Here is a 19,801-nt window from a genome sequence, read left to right as displayed (position 1 = left end):
GTGACCCTGCCTATGAAGCCGATGGTCCCAGATTCGAATCCTGGTAAGGACATTTATTTGTATGATGATACAAATATTTGTTCCTGAGTCATGGTTGTTTTCTATGTATTTAAGTATTTATATTTTACATATATCATTGTCTGAGTACCCACAACACAAGCCTTCTTGAGCTTACCGTGGGGCTTAGTCAATTTGTGTAAAAATGTCCTATAATATATATATATATATACTTACACTGTTTTATCAACACACATATTATTATAAGCAAGCTCTCTATGATGTATTCAGTCATGCCATAGTTCATAAACAACAAAACAAAATAATTAAAAGATAAACTATCTATATATATTCTATGTATATAGATATATATTTATCTATTATAAGTAGGATATCGTCGCCTAGCACCCATAGTACAAGCTTTGCTTAGTTTGGGGCTAGGTTGATTTGTGTAAGATGTCCCCTAATATTTATTATTTTTTATTTAATAGTCTCCAATAGGTCCAATAGTTCTAACCAACTAAGCTACCGAAACGTGTCCAACAACGGTGAATATTAAAAAAACCGGGCAAGTGCGAGTCGGACTCGCGCACGAAGGGTTCCGTAACATACCGTAACATCGGGGTACTTTAGCCCATGGGGGTTACTTTGTCCCAAAACGAAAAAAAGATTGAACTTCCCGTCACGCTGCACGTCAGGACCTATCGATGTATTTCGCGCTATTCATCGATAGATGACCGTATGGGGCGGTGGGTAGAAACAGTTTCACGTTAACAACGCTGATTGGTCAGTCCATAATTTCGGTCACAAGTTGTTACCTATAAACTACGCGATTCTATAATGTGCAAACTTTTTCTCGAAACAAAGAAAGCAAATAAGTTTAAGTGTTTGATTGTTATTAATCGTAACAGATATGTATCTAGGATCCTAATGTGATATAAATCATAGAATTTAAGACATTATTGTGAGAAGTATATGTTATTGAAAATCAAAGTATTCTTTGGCTATCGTTTTCGGGTTTCTTTGACCCATGGGAAAACATTTCCTTCAGAGAGAACAGCGACGCAGATATAGTCTCGCTTCATTTACTGAAGCTCTCATAACGGCACGAGATCAATCTGCTAACTAAGAAGACAATTTACTATTGACGCAGGTTATAAATCGCGATCCCAGGAACAGCAGCCAGTGGTTCGTCCTGTGCTGGAGCACTGGATGAACCACAGGCTCAGGTTTCAAAGACAGATTCTCTAGATTGTAATGGAATTAATGAAAACAAAGATAAAGAACATCTGCCGCATAAGTTTAATATCTTATAAAATGATTATCAATTTTTAAGACTGATTAGTTACAGTCGACTGTTAACTAGGTGCCTACCTAGTAAAATAAGTCTATAGGAAAACTAATTTTTCATATGATAATTATAGTTATACACGTTAACTATTTCTAATGATTATGATCGATCAGTTTAGAAGGTTTTTCTGATTGTTTTGGCAAAGTTTTTATTAAAAAAACCATGTTTAATAGATTTATTACTTTGTGTTGATTAGTTTGCTTTTTTAGTGTAATAAAAACAAATGAATCTTACTACTATCCTTATTTGATATACATGTGTATTGTGTAATAAATTTAAACAGCTTTCTTTGCGCTTTTATTCCAAACCGTTACGTTGTACTCAATGAAAAATCGATGGCCAAAGAAACCCGCTTGAAAGCGCAACTTTGGCTCAAACTTTGCGAAAAATTAAAAAATATTTAGAGGTTGATTTATTAAGTTTTACGTATGTGCATGAGTCGATTATACCCACAATTAAATACCTATGACTATAAAAGTGTCATAATGCGATTAAAATTGAAGTGCTCAAACGAAAAGTAAAAAGTATCTTGATTTTGGGACAAAGTACCCCGATGTTACGGTAATGCAAAAAAAAAAAACAAAAAAAAAGCAAAAAAAAAAAACGGTCACCCATCCAAGTACTGACCACTCCCGACGTTGCTTAACTTTGGTCAATAATCACGTTTGTTGTATGGGAGCCCCATTTAAATCTTTATTTTATTCTGTTTTTAGTATTTGTTGTTATAGCGGCAACAGAAATACATCATCTGTGAAAATTTCAACTGTCTAGCTATCACGGTTCGTGAGATACAGCCTGGTGACGGACGGACGTACGGACGGACGGACGGGCAGCAAAGTCTTAGTAATAGGGTCCCGTTTTACCCTTTGGGTACGGAACCCTAAAAAACGATAGCAAACTCTGCTCAGTACTAAATTAATTTGTAACTCTCAAATATTTAAAGATTACCTAAAATAAAAGTACGCCTAATAAGTCATACTTAATGGATATTTTCGTGGGTCGCCCGCCTAATTTCTAATTAAGGAGTAAATGAAATTACTGAGGGTCCGTAAATAATGGACACTTCATTAAAGGTACCTTGCGAGGGACGAGTATTATATAACTGATTATGTCTAGTATGAGTACCTACTATACGTATTTATTTAGTTTGTTTACACGTAGGTATACAAAATTGGTAAAAGTTAAATCTTATAATTTTTAGCATAAAAATTACTTTGCCACTCTTGTGGATAAAACCTAATTTTCGCATCTGTTTTTGAAGAACAAAGAGAGCCTTTACGACTTTGTCAAAAAATTAATTTATGCCTAAAATTGCATTTTTCATAGAATTTAATATCTATACTTAGTAGGAAACTTTGTTTAGTAAGCAACTACCTACCTACTAGTAACTTAGTAGGATGTGATTATTATTACCATGGTCATGGACAAAAAGCTGTGCCAGAGTATAAAATAAATAAATAAATATTATAGGACATTCTTACACAGATTGACTAAATCCCACGATAAGCTCAAGAAGGCTTGTGTTGTGGGTACTCAGACAAGGATAAATATAATATACAAATACTTAAAAACAAATATCTGTGCTCATCACACAAATAAATGCCCTTACCGGGATTTGAACCCAAGACAATCGGCTTCGCAGACAGGTTTTTATAAAAAGTTCGTTACCATAGAAAGGTTGTTAATTTTTCAATTCGACGACAATTTGTTCTTTTGTAACTAAGTGAACGGCCTAAGCCGCTTGTCTGCGAGTATCGTTCAATATTGGAACTGTGTAAAAAGAAAACTTTGCAAGGAAGTGTTCCGTTACTATTTAAATAAGTTTATATTTCATTTGATTTGAAAGCGGTGGTGGAGTGGATTTGACGTCTAACTTTCAATCCGGAGGTTGCGGGTTCAAATCCACGTCCAATGAATTTTTCGGAACTTAGGTACTGTCCTTGTGATAAAAACCTTAATAAATGAACCCAGTACCTCCTACTAGAGGGTCACTACCGACTAGGTTAGGTGGCTTGAGTAACTCGTTACAATCAGATATATTGGGCCCGATTAGGATTTTGAAATAAACATCTATTAGATATCTTTTAGTCATCACCAAGATACGATAACGATATGTTTAAGATCTAACCTGTCAAATTTTACATTTGCGCGATTCTGGAGATACTTTTGAACGATTTCCACAGGATATGACTTAAAGATCCGATTCACGTCTAATAGATATCTTACTCTATCTAACGTAAAAGTGACATTGGTTGCCCGAATTGCGCTGCAAAAGAGAACTAGTTGATATCTAAACTATAACGTATCTAGTACGTGTCGTCTCTTGTGAATATCTTGAAGTTCGAATACGGCAGATTGTTTGCTTGTTCTCCACCTTATTGAAATATAAAAAAGGATTTTATAACTCGATCGGTAGGTATAAGAATTTTAAATCAAGCTGTTTAAATTGCCGCCCATTCTAATGAACCCTGAAAATACCTGCAAAACTAAAGTTTCAGGACACCGGCTGAAAAAACAATCGCGAAGGGAAATATCTTTAATGCCCGCTCTGCTGTAATCGCATTAAGTTTAGTGATGTGAGGCACTGGTTTTAAATTTATCGATAACAGATATAATGATTGTATTCCATTATTTACTTATATATATTTGGCAGCAGTGTAAAAAATCTGTAGGTACTTACAGTCAACGGTAAAAATATAGGTGTACAAATCATTTCAAAAATATGTCCCATAACTCTTATGTCAGTGAATTAAGAACTATGGGACATATTTTTGAGTAAGTTGTCTACACCCATATTTTTACCGTTGACTGTACATAATTTAATACGAACTTTTATAATAAATTATATTGGAATATTTTTAAAAACTTTTCAGAAGCTCAGCGACTGGGGACTCATTAGTTATTTCATTTCATTTCATTTATTGAATGCCAACCATGGTATTATAAGGTGTTTACATAATATTATAATAATAACATTATAAAGTACAGCATGGATACTACTAGGGCGTGACAAATCTTAAAATATAACTTAACTCTTAAGGGATGCAACTGGGGACCCAAGAGCTGGCAGTTACCTCGCTCAACGCTTCAGTCTGGCAGTTCAGCGGGGTAACGCAGCCAGCATCTTGGGGACCTTGCCACAGGGGCCTATTTTAGATTTAGTTTAGATTAGTTTTATTTTATTTTAGAATAGTTTGTATTTAATTTAATTTTAAGTTATTTTTATTTGTTGTTTTTTGACTTGTTTTTGTACCACATAATATGAATAATTAAATAATTATCCTCAAGATTAAGTTATTTTAGAGTTGATAGATTGATTGATCAGGAACAATGTTTACTAGTATATTCCTTCCGGGTAATAGTTTGGTAACAAATAATATTCAAACGTTAATAATCACTTTTTGTTTCACTATGATGTTGGTAAACAAGCGTATTGCCCTCTTAGGCTATGCGAATGCTTGGAACATTTGCAATTCAGTTAATAATGTAAAAAAATACGAAAGTACTCTTCTTAGTTTGTAAAGTAGAACTTTTTAAAATTAGCGCTGAAAGAAACAATGATGGACCATTATAGGAAACGTTCATAAACTATAGAGGGCAGCACAAGTGCTGTTTATTAGCGCAAAGAGTAAATGTACGGTAGTACTATTAGTTATTCTGTGGTAAATATCAAGTTTATGCTTCCGATGTAACCCACAAGATGGCAGAGTCTACAATGCACAAGAAAACATACATGGAAGAGGGCATAGACTAGGAATCCTCTAGACCGAGTTTAGAGCAATTATTTCATGCAACCGATGATGCCAAAAATACGGGGGTGCGTAGAACGAGGTGAGCGAAATCCCGTGCCGTGATTGGTCCGTCCAAAGTCACGGACGTCACACAAAGATACTTTCGACTCGAACATGCAGTAAAATTACCGTATGCGTGGCAGAGGGGATAGCGCGACTATGCTAAGTCTGGAGGATGTTTTGTCTGTGTATACAGACTGTGTAGACACTCACACAATAATAAATCATTTCAAATAATAAGATTGAAGAATTGTACATCTACAAAATAAACACTAGGTACATAAATTCACTAAAGCGAAACTGTTGCCCAAAAGTTGCATTTCTAGTTGCTCAAAACGTCCACCTGCCAATAAATTTAACATCCCAAACAAAATACAAACAAACTGATAACCATTTGGCTTCCTTCCAGCAAGTGAAGCGCCAAAATTTATCGATAAGCATCGCAACACTAGTGCGAGAATTCACGAAACTTTGCAAAGTGAAATTTCGAGCAATTAATTCATGGAAAAGTTGGAAAAATTCCCGTACGTTATAAGCTTCTAACTCTTGGTGTCCGTTTGTTTAAAAGGTCTTAAGTGACAAGAAAATTCAATGTGGATAATACCATTTTGAAAAATGTTGTTACATCTGTCGCGGAATTAAAAAGTAAAAAATATGGCGGCTTACCGTTGTTTTCGGGGTAAGGATTATTGTAACGCGGTTGAGAACGTGGTGTTTTGTATCATTTATTGTTGAAAGCTCTTGAGATTGTTACATTTAAGTATGTTTTGGGTAATATCTATTTTGAAAGAAAAAGGAATATAGACTTTGCTGTTTTTGTTTTTTACCGTTCGCCTCATTTTACTACTAACAATTACAGGTCTTTGTCTAACTCTGTCATTGGTGTCTGTACCGCTATACAGGGTGATCAATCCAAATGGGTCAGTATGGAGAAGTCAGAAACTATGAGAGATAGCAAAATCTGTTCTTAGGAACCATGGCTTCGATTTTAGATTTAATAATAATGGCATTAATTTTTTTTTTTAAATCTATCATACATAACCGGGATTCGAACATGGTCAATATTCTTGTTGTTTGTTTGTATGGCAACTTTTAAACGATGCGTGATAGGTGGGGGGTGCTCGACCAAATATCATAGAGGGCCCCAAGACAAAACAAAGTACATTAAAAAAATCAAAATGGCCGACTTTTTTTTTAATTTTTTCAAGTTGGTCCGAGCGCGCTGAGATTCGGCATGCAGCGAACCTGGGGGCCCAAGATTACAATATCAAAAAAATATTTTTGGAAAAATTCAAAATGGCGGCGGACACGGGCAAAGTAAAATTTTCAAGTAGGTTAAGCGAGCCCGAAGGGCGAGCTTCATGTCGGGAGGCCGAAGGCCGACCCCGGTGGAAGGCCGAATGCCCTGAGCCTCCACCCCGACTCCCAAAACGCGAGGCCGAAGGCCGAACTGCGTGAATTCGGTGCTTCCAAGCGTTCTACAAAGTCAACTGTCTTGATGACCGAAGCCGGCGGGCCGAATGCCCCACGGCGAAGCGTCGAGGCTTGCAAAGGCCGAAGGCCGAGCTCTGCGTAGGGCCGAAGGCCCGAAGCGCCACACGAGAGGGGGAAGTTGGAGCTTAAACACGACCCAACACTTTTCCTATTGGGAGTCAATTTTTGGGCGTCGGCTCCACCCCGACGCCCTTCGGCCCTCCACCGGGGTCGGCCTTCGGCTTCCCGGCCTGAAGCTCGCCCTTCGGGCTCGCTTAACCTACTTGGAAATTTGTCTTTGCCCGTGTCCGCCGCCATTTTTGATTTTTCCAATAATATTTTTTTGACATTGTAATCTTGGGCCTTCAGGCTCGCCGCATGCCAATTCTCAGCGCGCTCGGACCAACTTGAAAACATTAAAAAAAAAGTCGGCCATTTTGATTTTTTTTAATGTACTTTGTTTTGTCTCGGGGCCCTCTATGATATTTGGTCGAGCACCCCCCACCTATCACGCATCGTTTAAAAGTTTCCATACAAATAAACAACAAGAATATTGTCCATGTTCGAATCCCGGTTATGTATGATAGATTTAAAAAAAAATTGAATGCCATTATTATTAAATCCAAAATCGGAGCCATGGTTCCTAAGAACAGATTTCGCTATCTCTTATAGTTTCTGACTTCTCCATACTGACCCATTTAGATTGATCACCCTGTATATATTTTTTAGTTTTGTCATTCTCTTATTTTAGAAGTTGAAGGGGGGGGGGTGTGCACACAATTTACCACTTTGGAAGTGTCTCTCGCGCAAACTATTCAGTTTAGAAAAAAATTATATTACAAACCTCAATATCATTTTTGTTTTGAAGACCTATCCATAGATACCCCACACGTATGGGTTTAATGAAAAAGAAATTTTAAGTTTCAGTTCTAAGTATGGGGGACCCCCAAAATTTATTGTTTTTTTTCTATTTTTGTGTTAAAATCTTAATGCGTTTCACAGAATACATCTACTTAACTACCAAGTTTCAACAGTTCTTATAGTTTCGGAAAAAAGTGGCTGTGACATACGGACGGACAGACGCACAGACAGACATGACGAATCTATAAGAGTTCCGTTTTTTGCAATTTGGCTACGGAACCCTAAAAAGGAGGTATTAATTCGGTTTTTTTTAATGTTTGATATCTCCGTCATTTCGGGATCGATTTTGAAAATTCTTTTTTAGTTGAGTTGTAACTTGTAAGTATATACATACAGATTGGTTCCGTCTTTGTCAAAACCCAGTTCTGATGGTGAGATTTATGAGGAATCGAGGGCACTCTTCAAATCTTCTAGGTGAATGAAATGATGATGATGATCCTTCCGGCCGATTTCGACCATGGCGACCACTTCGACTCCTAGTTAGCTCGGCGCTCGTGCGCCCGAATATGGCTGACATAGCCGATCTTGGAGGTGAACCTCCGCGCACATTGAGGGCACGTGAGAACACCAGCCACATAGTGGTAGTGAATGGAAGCAGGCTGGCGCGCTTTCAGATCATCGCGTTTAGTGTCGAGGTCAACTTTACGTTGCTTCTCGAAATCGCGCACTTTGTCATGCACCAGCCTGCTGCGCCACTCAGGACGTTGTGCTGCATATAGTAGTAGGGTGGTTCACGTTTGTATGGGAAAAATTCAAACTCTAGCTAGAAGAAGCGGCACCCCCTTATTTTGTTACATTTATTATGTTGACAAAATACACCAAGTTTGTAATCTTATCTTAACTACAAGGGGGTGCTCAAACACTTAGAAATTTTCAAATTGTATGAAATCCAAAAAAAATAAGTTACTATATTTTAGATTTTTATGTAAGTAGTAGTTTTCACATTATTTGAAAGTGTGATTCAAAAGGTATTATTTTGAAAGAAAATGTTTTTCTACTTCAAAACTTATACATCACATGTGCAAATAGTGTGAAACCAGATATTTAAATAAAATTCTGAATAATACTCTTTTTTTTGGGTTTCAAACAACATACAAAATTTCAACGAGGTGAAGCACCCCCTTGTAGTTGAGATAAATTACGAAACTTGGTGTATTTTATCAGCATAATAAGTGTAACTAAATAAGGGCCCCTTAGGAAAAAAAATGTTTTTTAACCACCCTAACATATAGTGATACTGGTGTTTTTATAAACAAACCAAGCTTTTACATTCAAAATTGTGACATTTGATGAAGTGAAACTGCTGATGATGATCAGAATGGAACTCTTCAACGACGCATAGCTCATGTTTGGGGATTTGTTCTCTTCGTTATGTTTGTTAAGCACGTTAGGTTTTTAAGTCACATTTTCGTCAAGCTCAAGTTCTAATGATGGGATCCATAAGGAATCGAGGGAACTCTACAAATCTGAATGGCATTGTATAGTGACTTTTGTATTTTCATCAGGCAAACAAGGATTTACATTAAGAACAGTGGCATTTGATGAAGTGGTATTGCTGATGGTGATCAGAACGGAACTCCTCGACGACTTGTCTTTTTCTAATTGATAGTTACCCCACTGGCAAAACAAGCAAGATTTTGAATTCGACTTCTACCTGAACCTGGACCCGGACGCGGACCCGGACTCGAGATCGCGAATTCGGACACGGACCCGTTTTCTATTTGGTTGGTGTAAATGGAGTTGGTGAATTTTTTGATTAATTCGGGCGAAAACTGGAAGGTTAGGTATCATAAAATGTTCATGAAGAGAAATTGTAAGAGATGGTATCATTACCAACAACTGTGGAAAATACTGTTTGGTTACTCTTTATTTAAAAATAGCAAAATCAAATTGCATGATTTCATTCGTTTTCTCCACTGTACACAGAATAAGTAATGATGTTACTATACAGGGTGATCAATCCAAATGGGTCAGTATGGAGAAGTCAGAAACTATGAGAGATAGCAAAATCTGTTCTTAGGAACCATGGCTTCGATTTTAGATTTAATAATAATGGCATTCAATTTTTTTTTTAATCTATCATACATAACCGGGATTCGAACATGGTCAATATTCTTGTTGTTTGTTTGTATGGCAACTTTTAAACGATGCGTGATAGGTGGGGGGTGCTCAACCAAATATCATAGAGGGCCCGAGACAAAACAAAGTACATTAAAAAAAATCAAAATGGCCGACTTTTTTTTAAATTTTTCAAGTTGGTCCGAGCGCGCTGAGATTCGGCATGCGGCGATCCTGGGGGCCCAAGATTACAATGTCAAAAAAATATTTTTGGAAAAATTCAAAATGGCGGCGGACACGGGCAAAGTAAAATTTTCAAGTAGGTTAAGCGAGCCCGAAGGGCGAGCTTCATGCCGGGAGGCCGAAGGCCGACCCCGGTGGAAGGCCGAATGCCCTGAGCCTCCACCCCTACTCCCAAAACGCGAGGCCGAAGGCCGAACTGCGTGAATTCGGTGCTTCCAAGCGTTCTAACAAGTCAACTGTATTGATGACCGAAGCCGGCAGGCCGAATGCCCCACGGCGAAGCGTCGAGGCTTGCGAAGGCCGAAGGCCGAGCTCTGCGTAGGGCCGAAGGCCCGAAGCGTCACACGAGAGGGGGAAGTTGGAGCTTAAACACGACCCAACACTTTTCCTATTGGGAGTCGCTTTTTGGGCGTCGGGGTGGAGGCTTCGGGCCTTCGGCCCTCCACCGGGGTCGGCCTTCGGCCTCCCGGCCTGAAGCTCGCCCTTCAGGCTCGCTTAACCTACTTGGAAATTTGTCTTTGCCCGTGTCCGCCGCCATTTTGGATTTTTCCAAAAATATTTTTTTTACATTGTAATCTTGGGCCTTCAGGCTCGCCGCATGCCAATTCTCAGCGCGCTCGGACCAACTTGAAAAAATTAAAAAAAAAGTCGGCCATTTTGATTTTTTTACGTACTTTGTTTTGTCTCGGGGCCCTCTATGATATTTGGTCGAGCACCCCCCACCTATCACGCATCGTTTAAAAGTTTCCATACAAACAAACAACAAGAATATTGATCATCAGGGGTCGGACAAAAAGTGCGGATGACGTAAATATGACGTAATCTTGCACACAGGATGATGTTTGAGTTTGTATTTAAACTTCCGTGTGACATGTAGTAACAAAGTAGTATTAATGAAGTAACAAAATAATCGTAAATAAATCCATGGAATTAATAATACAGGTGGTAGGGCGATGTAGTGAATAAAATAAATTTCACGAATAAAATGTCTTTTAATATTGCTTACCTTCGTTGGTATATCTTGATTACAGCAAGAGCAGTATACGTGTTTGTCACGTACCTCCAAAAACGGAAAATTGCCACAATATTCGAGTAAAGATGACATTTTAGAGCGTTTTCTTATACATTAGTAAATATACATTTTAGCTAAAATATATAATCGTGAAGCTAAACAATAACGAAGTCAATTTATTGTTCATCTGATTGACAATGTGTCAGTCAAAAACGTACTTACTCATTTCAAGTGGCGATATCGTTTAATAAAGAGGTTGATAAATGATAAGTGATAATTGTTTATGAAAATCAAAAATACTATTTGAAATCATCCTATAAGTGGTTTGACGTCATCCGCACTTTTTGTCCGACCCCTGTTGATCATGTTCGAATCCCGGTTATGTATGATAAATTTAAAAAAAAAATTGAATGCCATTATTATTAAATCTAAAATCGGAGCCATGGTTCCTAAGAACAGATTTCGCTATCTCTTATAGTTTCTGACTTCTCCATACTGACCCATTTAGATTGATCACGCTGTATAGGCACTTAAGTATCAATTAAGGGTATTACGTTTCGATCTTAAATATCGAATATAGAATTTGCCCTTACATTTTCAAAGCTCCTGTTTAATAGTTTAAGACCGTCACTTTAAGACTAGCTACCAAAAAAATGTTTTATTTTTCTTTAAGTCATAATTTTATATTGACACAGAAGTAACCAATATCATTCAGTACACCCCATACAGCATACGTCACTTTCTGACACTGCGCGTAGTATTGACATAATACTATAATTTTGTTGTACAGTAGGTAGTAGGTAAGCAGCATAAGTAGCTAAGGGTTTGTAGTGTTCAAAATTATCTACACACCTCCACATTAATTTAATAAAAAACTTATTTTCAGATAATTCAAAGTAATTAAATGCTGCCTACCTAATAAATATCGATAAATACCGCACCTCTCTTGACCAGCCGTTCTTTATTCTGCCGTACATATTAATTAGCTTATTTTTAAAAACGGCCGCCCGGTGGCTTATTTCGTTTCGTCCTATTTAAATATCGTAAATTACGCATTAATGAATACTAAGCCCACGATACGGCTTGCGTACTAATTGGTATCAAAACGCACTTAACCAATTTCAAAGAGATTTTACGGTTGAATGGAAGTTAAATATAGAAACACTTTTTTTACTTCGTCAGAGCAAAATGACTGTCAAAATATTATTAAATATTTTAAACAGATTCGGTAATTATAAGGATTTATTAATCGACGTAGATTTTGAAAATCTTTCAAAATGGCAGATTTGGACTATACATATAAAGCTCACAGACCCACTAGTTACCTATATAAAAAAGTTTTTTATTCTGCAGTAATTAGTAAACTCAATTTCTTTTGTTTCACGCCCGCTACAGAATGAAACAGTGCGAGTGGTAAGTTTATAAGAATGATTTATTTCATTTCCAATTATATAAGTAGTGTAGCTAAGGGCGTCCGCTAACTGGAGCGGCTGTGTGCGACAGATTTTACCTACAATGGCACCCGCGTGCGTGCACCCTTAAGCTGGAAACAAATTATCGGACGCGGCTGACGGGCGCGACATAAAAGTGTGCACAGTGTTCGGGACGTGGCTTGCGGACGCGCAACAACGCTTATTTTTGTAATCCTTTAATTTGAGATTATACAGTAATTCCTTGTTGCGAACACACTCGATAATTCTTTCTTCCATTTTTACCGTACGCACGTCCAAGCTCTCGCGTAGTCCGCGTCCTTCTGGCGCAGTGACGCGTCCCGCACCCCGTGCATACTACTGCATACCGTCCGCGGACGTTTTCGGCTGACAGGAACATCCAGCGCGCCAGATTTCTGTCGGACGTCCGAAGGCTCAAGGTCAGCACAAGGTTACGTCCACGGCTTACCTCCGATAGTTTGCACAGTTCAGTAATATTCATTATCTAGATACCTATAAGTCGCGGCTGTGAGCCGCGTCCGTCAGCCGCGTCCGATAATTTGTTTCCAGCTTTAAGGTGACATTTTGAATCATCAATTAACATCATCAACAACGCAGCATAAACGCTGTTTCAATCGCAATGCGAATGTCCGAGAAGCACTACCTATTTATTTGGATTAACTGTTTAACCCCCAACGCAAAACTATATCCTCTTTTTCGGAGGTCGGTTGAAAATACACCTTTTAAATTATCCTGGTCCCCGGCACCAAAATGTAAATATTCATGACTGTCAACTCAACTCAATCCCCTCTTACAACTCCACCTTTAAACTCTTGCCTTAAGCCCTATAATTTCATTACAATGTTAACGCAATAATGTGTACGTATTAAATAAATTGCTTCATATTAAGCGATACACATGTCCCGAACCCGGTCTGTTATTTTCCATGCATATCTAATTAATGGTGATTTACATTGCAAATACTTTGGAAGTTTGGATGTTCCGTATATCGGCTGGAAGAGAAACGTGAAATGCGGTTAGCAAGCACCTATGTCATAGGATCTTGGTCTCCAGTTTGGAACAAGGCCCGGAATATATTAGACAAGCTTTCATTCAATAATATCCATACATATAATATATATATGATATTTTACTACAGGTAGGGTGACTGCTATTAGGTAGTTATTGGCGACTACATAGTAATTGGCCACTCCGAACAAATCAGAAAGAAACAAGCCAATTAAAGCCTTGTTGTTAAAGGGGCCCACTGATTAACAGTCCGCCGGACGGTATCGGCCTGTCAGTTGTTCGGAACTGTCAAAATTTTGTTCTAACTGACAGGCCGATACCGTCCGGCGGACTGTTAATAAGTGGGCCCCTTAAGAGTGGCTAATTACTATGTAGTGACTAGTGGCAGGTACCCTAGGTAGCACAAACATTTAGGAATTAGGCCAATTTGTATCAAAATGTTTGAGATGATTACATGATTCCAAATTAAAGGGTCTGTCCATCGATATTTGAAGCGTCAGTAAGTAATTTATTTATTTGTTTTAAATTCATTTATATTATGATATATAATTTATTTATATAATAAAAAATATAAACGTAAAAAGTAATATTATAGAAATTTACAAATGTACCTATTGTACCTACAGACTAGGGTTGATAGGTATTGCCATAGCATAATGTAATTTCATCGAGTGAGAAGCAAAAGTCATTAACTAACACCATTGAAATTATTGGACAATAAACCGTGTTACAAGTGTAATAAAGTGCATTGTTACTTAAATTTTTTGATAGTACTTAGTGACTTTTGCTTGTCACCCGACGATTTGTAAGTACCGTCACTCTACATTTGTTGTGAAATAGAAAAACCTCGATCTGAATCTGATAAAGCATAAACTTTCACGCCAGATTAAAACTAACCCAAACGCTCTCAAATTTCCAAATCCCATTAGGTACCCTCAAAATATTATCAAACTTCCAACTTGCCCCATCCACATACTTTAGCTCTTCGCTCTAACTCTCAAAGACACTGTCAGTTCACCCCCAAGGGGAGAAATTAAAATTTTACTGCGCCCTTGGACCTATCACTGCCTATTACACCCTCTTACGTAAAGTAATAAATTTACGGAAAAATCTGCCAAGTTTTATTGGAAGGTCGAAGTTGTGAAAGCGATTTAGGTTGATGAAAAATTAAAGTGATATAGGGGAGAGGTTTTTTTGAAGCAAAATGGTGCGTTAATCGTATGATTTTTTTATAAGATTGTTCACGTCAGGTTTTTATACCTAATATCTGCCTATGTGTAGCTATAGCTACTTGTATTATTCAACTACGTCAGACCGTCAAAATTTAATTTAACGAAAAGACTGGTTCCATTATTAATTACATCAGAGAAGAACCGTTTGAGTAATTATATCAAGATATCTTAAAAAACTAAAACCAAAAACTAAAAGAGACTAAAAGAGCTGAAATGAAATATTGAAAAGTTTAAATTCCAATATTGGAAAGAGCTAAAATCTATCAGTACCGAGTGAATTTTTGGTATTTGGGATTAAAGGTATCTAGTCTAAGGTGTCTAGTCTAGTAGTGGATTTGCATTGAATTGTATTGTAATCTTTGACATCGTTTAATAAAGTACAAAAATAGTCCAAATATTATTGACAGAAATATTATTGTCTGGTGCTCAGGAAGACACTTTAAACTTGGAGGATATAACCAACGGAGACGCCATGTCTATAATTTTCGGTACAAAATAGTCTGCCGTTTTTTGCGGGGGAGGGGCACATCAAATGTATAGGTACGTCATGTCAGATAAACGTCAGTCCATACATATGGTTGACATGAGGTTGACCATTGGCCGCCTATTTTCGACAGAGGGGAACGCCTGTTAATGGCGGCTCCAGAGACTTTAAAGGATTATGTTCCCCATTTTAGTCACTAATTCTTATTATAGCTATCAGCTTGAGGAGCTGACCATAGAACTTGTGTGCCACAAATTGGCCGTATAAAAAAAAGTTCCCCAATAAAAAATCCGACCAAAATTGCTTAGGCTTGTCCAAGCAATGTTTGGCACCCTACGTATGGTAGCTAATGTGAATTGTTTTACAACCCTATATCACAGAATAAATAATGGCCTATGTAAGGTGGTGGTACTAATGCTCGACATGCTAATGCCCAATACAAGACACCTTCATTGACAATGACTTAAGTTTCAAGATGAAATGTACTGGGACCGCGTCGAGCACCAGTACCACCACCTTACTCCCTTCCATGGTTTGTTAAATATTAACAATAGATTAAATCAACCATTTTTAATTCCAGAGCGACTCGACATACGAAACGATGGCGAATCTCACGTTCACGGTGACGCGGTTCGAAAACGGACGGAAATTCACGTGCAAAAGCGAGAATGAAGTTAACAAGATAATCAGTGAGGAGCCGCTCGTTAGGACTAAGGAGATGGAGGTTTGGTGTACGTAGCCTTTTACTTGCTTTATGGTAACATTCCATTTCTAACCGCAGCTGCACTACCGGTACTGAACGCGTCGCTGTCATTGTCAATTTCCATAGTAAAATGAACAGTAGTGCAGCAGCTGTCGTTGGAAATGGACGGTCACCTTTAGTGTCAAGTACAAAAGATTTTGTTGCTAAATTTCTTGATTAAATGGCTTAGTTTGGAAGTATGCGATGTGACTATAAGAAGCAGAAACACACTATGTACCTACTGATTAAATGCCCTTGCTCTACGCTGTGAAAAAAGATGATACTTCAATTCATGCACAGTACTTATATAAAATGCAGCATATATTATAGTATATAAAATGGTAACTTAAGGCAAGACAGAGAAGTTTCACCTGATTTTTAGTGTTCCGTACAAAACTTTGTTTACGGAACACTTATGGGATCACTTCGGTCTTGCAAATCAGTTAAATACGTTTTTGAAAGTTGGAAGAGATTTAGTTAATATTATTTCTACTGGCAAAGTCCACAACCGCAAAGTCCCGAAAGTAAAAGAGTTGTTATAAAATTTAGTAGATGAGGAAGGAGCAAGAATACCAATCTGCGAACATGTGATAGAAGAGAGATACTTGAAGCGCTCTTTGAGATAAGGAGGAGACTAGGATCTCCTCGCCCAACATTAGTTCTTTACGAAATAGTAGCTACTTGTCATTCTACTAACAACATCATCTTCTATTTCAGATCGTCCAATAGTCCACGTGAATCCCCCCAACTTCACCGTTCTGCAGGATACGAAGATCCTCCTCAAGTGCGAGTATGAGAGCAACCCCTCACTCCTCATAGACGTTGCATGGTAAGTTCTTATTTCTGCATCTGTAGGTCTTTATAAGGCAGGCGGAATTGGAGTACGCATTTCCATTGAAATTGTCTTGTACCTTGAGTGCTAACGATTTTTCACTTTCATTGATTTTTGACAGTATAGAGCTGGCCAGATTTGATCCCACAGAGGAAAAATAAGCATTGCAATGATCTACAGACTCTTTAATTGATGGTTTAGTTTTTAATAAGTTATCAGCTGAAGACACGGGAGGAGCCTTGTGGGTTATCCGCTTTATCGTGCTCCAGAGCTTTTTCGGCGCGTCCTTATTTTGTTTCAACTCTTTACTGTCATATTCTGATTTTAAATTTCTTAAAAGAGTAATGTAATAATTTCTGTAACGCGAGTATATTAGCTTTTTAGTTGCATTATTGGGATCTTTACGTACCTCCTGGTGTAATTTGTCCCTATGTCTAGAGCATCTCAACAATCCTGGAGTCATCCAAGGTTGAATAATGTGAACCGACCGTTTTATTTTTACTGTTTTAAAGTGTTTAGAAAGGGCATTTTGGACTAACTATATTGGAGAAAATCTCCACGGCACGATCAACGTTAGAGCAGTCTGTGACCCGTGTCCAATCGACGGTCTTCAATTCGTCCTTCAGTGAACAGAAATCAATTTTTGTTTTAGTACGGGTCTGCTTACCTGGTTTATGTGACTGGAGAGTGACACCGGCCATGGTGATGTCATGGTCTGTAAGATCTGAAGAGCATACTACTGATTCTGACGGGCAATTGTTCGATACAAAAATATGGTCCAGACAAGATTTACTGTGTGTTACAGAGTTGATACACGAAATAAGACCGGATTCCGCGAGGACGCAGAGATAGTCTCCAGCATGAGAACCAGTATCATTACTGTCCAAGATATCTATGTTTAAATCTCCAGTGACAATTAGACAGGGGCCAGAGGGGATTGCTCCAAGAGCCAAATCGAGCGAGGAAATGAACGCATCGGGATTATAAAAACTGGGTGACCTGTAAATTGCAACTACTTTAAAGCAATTTGGAATTTCAACTAGAATACAATTGGCATCATCTATATCAAGTTCCGAAAACTGAGGATTCCATTTGTCATTTACGTATGCAATAACTCCTCCGGATCGATTTATGTATTTTTTTGAATTAAACGATGTGTAACCCTGCAAATGATTAATGGTTGAGTTCTCATTGATCCAGCATTCAGTAAATACAATAACATCAAATTTAATGGCTAACCTTTCCCATAAGACAAGAAAGTTGTCAAAATTCTTATTGACACTTCTTATATTTACATTAAGAATTTTAATTGTATATTTTGATAATATATTTCGACATTTTTCAGGTTGAGATATAGTGTGGCATTTCACATTAAATGTTCCATCAATATCCTGTAAAATATTTAAGGGAACCACGGATATATATTTGGAAAATATGCTTTGTTATACTGGGGACAGGTAGTAGCCACACTAGGTAAAATAGAAAACCTGAGACTCATATAATCATCTGTATTTTTTAATTTAAGCGCACTGTTATGAGTATTTTTGTAATATGTGTTTTTTTTGTATAGTATGACATAATCTAAGCTTATACTAATCTTAAAGCTATTAATCTCTACATTACAGTTATTAACACCACAGAGGGAAAAGGGAACATTAGCTATTTTGTAACTAGTCGACGGGTGTATTGGCCTCTGCAGGTGGTAATAGCCGGTAGAGGGCTTCCTCGGAGTGGATGCGGATGGCTGGACTTCCATTATTAGCATCACGTTTCCTGATAAAAATTGAACCATTATGAACCCAGCAATGCTTGTAGTTATTAGCGCTCGCAAATGTTCTGGCGCTACGAAATAACAGTCGATTTTCACGCGTCAGACGCTCATTAACGTAGATTTTGTGTGGGGGAGCATCTGGAGCAACATCAGCGGTGTCAAGACGTCGAGATTTTGCAGCCTTCAGGAACTCGTCTCTGGATTTCCTCCTGGTAAAGCGCACCACTATAGCCCGTGGAGTGTTACGGCCGCTATAGCGTGAAACAGGAGAAACAGATGGGTTGTTGATTTCACTTTGAGGGCCCTTTTCACCGTCTAACGTTGATTGCAGGTTTTCAACGGCTGCGGACGCACTGCTTAGGCCCGCCGGACGAGGCCCTGCCCTCCATACACCGTCCACATCATATTCCGTCAGCTTGATTCCAATTTTAGTAGCAACTATGCAAACAATGTGCTGCAGGTTCTCATTGTTTTTTTCGGGGCACCCAATAACTTCCAACTCAGTCCGCAGGGCTGATTGCGACTGCGCGTTTAACCGCTCCTTTAGCTCGGTGACAGTGTCTTTTAAGTAAACATTTTCACTTTGGCATTGCTCTAGTGTTTTTATTCTGTCTTCACATTTACTTACTTGAATCGTAACGGTGTCCAATCGTTGATTGCAAATTCGAATAGATGACAAGACTTCCTCTATCTGGGTTTTCATTGCCGAAAAATCACTGCGAAGGTGCTTTATTTCAGCGGTTAGTTCTGCAATTTCTGAGTGCACCGGCTCACCGTCCGGCAGAGGCTGTCCCGCTTTTGTAGAATTTGTAGGAAGAGTAATATTCTCTACTGATGGTGAAGCGCGTACCGGCGTGGAGGAGTTATCGCCACCTCGTTTTACGGTGGCCCTGCAGTCCGGGCATGCCCAGGTTGTTAGTTGTGCTGGGGAAAGTGTAGCCGCACTAATACAAAGATTACGATATAATTTCCCACATCCCGTAATTTTGCAGGTGACTATGTTGTTTTCTGAGCCTCTTGCGATGGAATTTTGACATCCAGAACACAATTTAGCATTCCTAGGTCTTAGAGGAGGCCCCATGGCAGTAACAATCACTTGATGTAAACAACTGAGTGACCCGGTACCACGCGACTGATATAAATAACCCTTGCACTGCGTGTGCTATCAAAATCATTGCAGACTTTTCTTGATCTAACTCTAACTGTTATTATTATTATAGAATTAACCAGAAACCTGTTAAACGCACAAGACTACATACCAAGGCTAAAAAGATGGCACATCCTAGGGCTAGACCAGAGACAATAAGCCCCCACGTAAACTGGTGATGGTACTCAGTGGAACACCACCCTAAATAGCAACTAAAAAAAAAACAAACCATCTGATTATGGCTAGAACAGCCGATTGCAGATTTAAGTTGAGAAAAATAAACTCTAA

At 38.2% G+C, this 19,801-nt stretch overlaps 1 protein-coding gene across 8 annotated transcripts in view; it reads left to right on the top strand.

The window, feature by feature from the left end:
- LOC134675839 (hemicentin-2) overlaps positions 1-19,801 on the top strand; it is a 665,006-nt gene that overhangs the window by 621,384 nt on the left and 23,821 nt on the right. For all 8 annotated transcript variants that reach the window (XR_010099813.1, XR_010099812.1, XR_010099811.1 and 5 more), the window contains exons 8-9: positions 15,602-15,752; positions 16,481-16,592. Coding sequence is in view for 5 of the 8 variants with exons in the window: in XM_063534133.1 (XP_063390203.1) it covers positions 15,602-15,752; positions 16,481-16,592 (263 nt within the window). In the remaining 3 variants the exon portion in view is untranslated. The remainder of the gene's footprint in view (positions 1-15,601; positions 15,753-16,480; positions 16,593-19,801) is intronic.

The sequence above is a fragment of the Cydia fagiglandana genome, chromosome 23 (assembly GCF_963556715.1).
Source record: "Cydia fagiglandana chromosome 23, ilCydFagi1.1, whole genome shotgun sequence".
NCBI lineage: Eukaryota > Metazoa > Arthropoda > Insecta > Lepidoptera > Tortricidae > Cydia > Cydia fagiglandana.
Note: the sequence above shows the minus strand (reverse complement) of the source record. Positions and strands in the feature narration are given on the sequence as shown.